Source organism: Anneissia japonica, unplaced genomic scaffold (assembly GCF_011630105.1).
Source record: "Anneissia japonica isolate Jap-2015-1 unplaced genomic scaffold, ASM1163010v1 scaffold287960_len3192837_cov198, whole genome shotgun sequence".
NCBI lineage: Eukaryota > Metazoa > Echinodermata > Crinoidea > Comatulida > Comatulidae > Anneissia > Anneissia japonica.
The window spans coordinates 920062-924327 of NW_022712725.1; the positions used below are offsets into that span (position 1 = coordinate 920062).

A 4266-nucleotide genomic window follows, 5' to 3' on the forward strand; every position below is an offset into this window, starting at 1 on the left:
GATTTAATACAGCAATTTCTTACAATTTTTGTTCAACTTTTTTTCTAAAAAATTATCGACAATTCATTACTAACTCATTTTCAGACTTTACGATTCTACACCTAAAGAAATATACTGATTTCCTCAGAAATTCATAAAGGAGGGTCTACCTCAACAAACATATCACTGGCACTACAACTTCTGGGTCTCCCTTTACTGTAGCATACTCTGAGTGAGGTTTATCTAATGTATCATATTATGCTTTTGTCGACCCAACTGAAAATTTCCCCTTCAAATATAAAATACATTAAAATTCATAGTGGACTTTAATGCATTTTAAATGATCATATGGATGACTATATAGGCCTACATAAAAATATTGATGATATTTTAATCGTGTATAGGCCTACAGTGCCCTATATTGAATACCGGTAGGCCACTATAGTTTTGGTAGGACCATATAACGGTTTAGTTTGATTGTTATGGAGATTCGGGTAGAGCAAGCACAGATTCCAAGAAGTTGTTTAAGAACAAACAACATCAGTTCTTATTAACTCGGTGGTCAATATCCAAAAGAGGTACAGTATTTAAAGACTACTTTTAGTGGCGGTCTTTAATTAGAGGAATTCTAATTAAAGACCAAAGCTAAAGACCACTAAATCGCCGGTCCCAAAAGTGTCTTTGATTGGAAGAAGACCTGTATTATTCAGTACATTTCAGCCTGCCTGGCGATAACCGATTATGCAAAATCTAGCGTACGCCCTCAAGTTGCCCAAATTTCTCGACCAAACAGCGCCGCGCAGCGGCTAGCGGCGCTATACGATCTTTGTTGATACGACGGGAGGCCTGTGATACCTACCGTCCACGCTCGAGTTGAGTCAGTCAGCAGCCCCTTGAGAGAGTTGGACAGATTGATGGATGGAGAACCTAAATGGTAATTTCGAAATGTACAGGGGTATTATGATTTCTAAATAACTTCAGTTTTCTTGTTTCCATTTTCTTGATATTTTATAAGTTGACTTCAGATAGTCACATGATAGGTCCTGATAAGAAGCACATAATTATTTATTTTTTGGGGCACTTGTTATTGTTCGTTCCGCTTTGTATTTTTCTCGGTCGCGGGAAAAACGCAACAAGAATGCACTCCATGGGTAACTATAGTTAATCAGTATCACTACCACCACGGCCTAGACCCTAGGCTGGACTAGATAAATATTTCGTCGTAAGAGTGCCGTATGTTTATAATTGACTGATTTGCCATGGCCCGAGGAAAAGGTTAGACCATATCCCAGTCTTAGAAATGTAGGTCTAGCCTATGCAGTGTTCTGACAAGACATTCATTCAATGACGAAAATGTCAACAATGAATCATTCACACAGACAGCAGTGTCTCGGAATAGGCTAGGCCTTGGCCTGCTGTAGGCGAAGAGGCCTACAGTAGCTAGGCCTTGGGATGTTGGCGGCATTTTATTTGATGATGCAATTTACCGTACCTTTAGCAAACGGAAGATAAGATATGGTAATGTGATCTCTAGACACAGCGTTTCTTCAATCTACATGTAACGTTAATAATAGGCCTATTAATTTTTTTTTTGAAGCCCCTAAATTGTCATACATATTTATCATTTTCCAAAGATTTTGAGCGACGCCTAACATTTTGCTCTCGTCGGTGACATCATCCCCCTCCTGTGGCACCTCAGAATCCCCCCCCCCCCTCGTCAGGCAAATTTTTGCGCAACCTCCGCCTAGGTACTGTAGCTGGCTTACTTAGCTGGGTTTTATTATTCCAAGTTTAAATCTGATAATGATATCTTACTGTCATGTTTTTACATTTTATATTTTTCCTTAAACCATGTAGAAGTATTTTAAATTTAAAAAATTAAATTTCACTAATTACATTATTTAATTTACATGTAGATCGGAAGAGATGTGGGGAGTGGTTGCCATGAACCTGCCGATTGGCAGATCACTTGATGATGATGATGAATTTGTAAATTGTACCAAAATTTTATTTTTGTTTATTCTATTTCAGATGATAAGTCATTTGTCACAATGACTGCAGATTCAAGTTTTGGAGACTCAAGCTTTGAACAAAGTAAGATCAAACACTAGAAATCCATGCATCATACACACAAAGCTTTCTTACTAATGTTTTTTGCATGTCTATTTGGGTGAGTAGAAAGAGAATGTGATTATAAATTGACTTACTGTAATTGCAACTTGGAATAACTGAAAAGTCTAACAATATTCTGGTATGGTAATCAAAATCTTCTACTGTTTATCTATTTTTCCCTCTTCTCCTTTTCAATGTTCACTGGCTTCACATAAAGTGCATAAATTACTCACGGTGTCTGCAGATATCACTACTTCCCTTTCCTAAAGGTACAGTACATAGCATTACATCACCATCATCAGTTGAAGTGCTGGAATGTGTGTGGCTTTGCAGATCGCACATTGTGAGATCCGTGTGCAGTGACGTATCTAGGAGCCTTGAAATTGGGAGAGGGGTGCTGATGGGGGAATGAAGGACATATTGGGGGGGGGGGGTGGAGGGGGGGTTGGATGATTAGGAGAGGGGTGCTACAGTATTTCACAAAATAAGGTGATTTTAGTTGATTTTTAACTACTTAAGCATGATTTTTGGAGGACAAGGGGTGGGGCGGTGCAAGTATTTTGGGGGGTTGTGCACCCACCACCTAGATACACCACTGGAGGTGTTTGTGACGAATGAATGATGTACAGTATTGGGTATTATTTGAACATTATTAGCTAGGCAAATAGTACAGTATGTCAGTGATAAATAGACAGAGGGTTCCACTTTGGAAGAGACTAGTCATTTATAGCCATATCAAACAATGAATGAATCCTGGCCCAATATTTTGGCATAGCCCTAGGCCTTAGCCTCTTTGCTTGGCAGCATAACAGTATACAGTAACAAGTCTGAAGTTCTCAACCCCCTAAAATCCCAAGTGTTAGTCTAAGAGAAGCCTAAGTTAATACTGAATATACTCAAAATTACCATGCATTACAATCCGACCAAAATTCATATACAGTACCTGTGAATACATATGCAACCATAGATTTACGCAATCTTATGTAGCACCATCGCTGTTAGGTACTTCCCCCAATCGGTAATGGTGCATTGCCATTTACCGTACCTTTAGGAAATGGAAGTAGCGATACAGTACCGTGTATCTAGACCAGGCCCGTAGCCAGGTCATTTCAAGGGGGGGGTTCTCTGGGCGTGGGGTGCAGGGGCCTGCCTAAGGGCCCCGGTGGGGTCGGGGGCGAAGCCCCCGAAGCCAGAGCACCTTTTGTGTTTAATGGGTCTATATAATGTTATAAAAGCAGTTATGTTTTGAAAAAGATCTATGTAATAAAAAGGTGGTAATATAATAAAATTATAAAATATTTCGTGAGTGGATTTACCGTACGATTAAAAATCGTAATGGTACCGCATCGTGAGTGGATTTCCCGTACGATTAAAAATCGTAACGGTACCGCATCGTGAGTGGATTTCCCGTACGAATAAACATCGTAACGGTACAGGAGTTCGTGCTTCGAACAGGTCATTCCATTCATAGAAGAAACCTTTTGATGGAGAAAGTGTACTTTTTTAGCAAAGGTTTGCCTAGGTCGAAACTAACTCCGGCTATATAAAAATTGATTAGAATATTGAAAATGTTATTCGTGTTAATGAATAGATAAAGATTACTAGGCCTAATATGTTCATTTTTATTGATCTAATCTACGTGTATTTACTTTCATAGTTTATATTTAAATATTTAAAATTGTTTATAAATTTATCTAAAATACTATATGAAATAATGTCATCATTAAAATTTAACTATATGAAATAATGTAATCATTAAAATTTATGATAATAATTGATATTTAAATAATGCAAAAGATTGAAACGTTAAATACAGACACAAAGTATACATAGACCTATTTCTAGGTTACAGAAAATATGTAAATCTGTATTAAAATGATATAAATTTATATATATGTATATATATATATATATATACATATATATATATATATATATATAGAAATATGCGTAAATATGTATTTAGTATAAAAAGTTAAATTTAAACGAAAATATGGAAGAAGCATAGGAAGAAAGAAGAATAGGAAAAAAATGAAAAATGAACATTAATAATCATTTTTTCATTATTGCATCTCGTTTTTGTGAAAATAACCCACCTTAAAGGAATATATGTCGTTTTCCTCTTTGCCACAGTGGACGAAAAAAGTCAGTTATTCTACGACGTTTCGTAATTCT

General features: G+C 36.8%; 1 protein-coding gene across 2 annotated transcripts in view; it reads left to right on the plus strand.

Moving 5' to 3' along the window:
- Positions 1-806: 806 nt before the first annotated feature.
- The window catches only part of LOC117107991 (max-like protein X), an 11466-nt gene continuing 8006 nt past the window's right edge, over positions 807-4266 (plus strand). The window contains exon 1 of one of the 2 annotated variants that reach the window (XM_033249809.1): positions 807-913. In XM_033249809.1, coding sequence (XP_033105700.1) covers positions 898-913 — 16 coding nt within the window. In that variant the 5' untranslated portion in view covers positions 807-897. The remainder of the gene's footprint in view (positions 914-4266) is intronic. The other variant, XM_033249806.1, reaches the window with a different exon arrangement.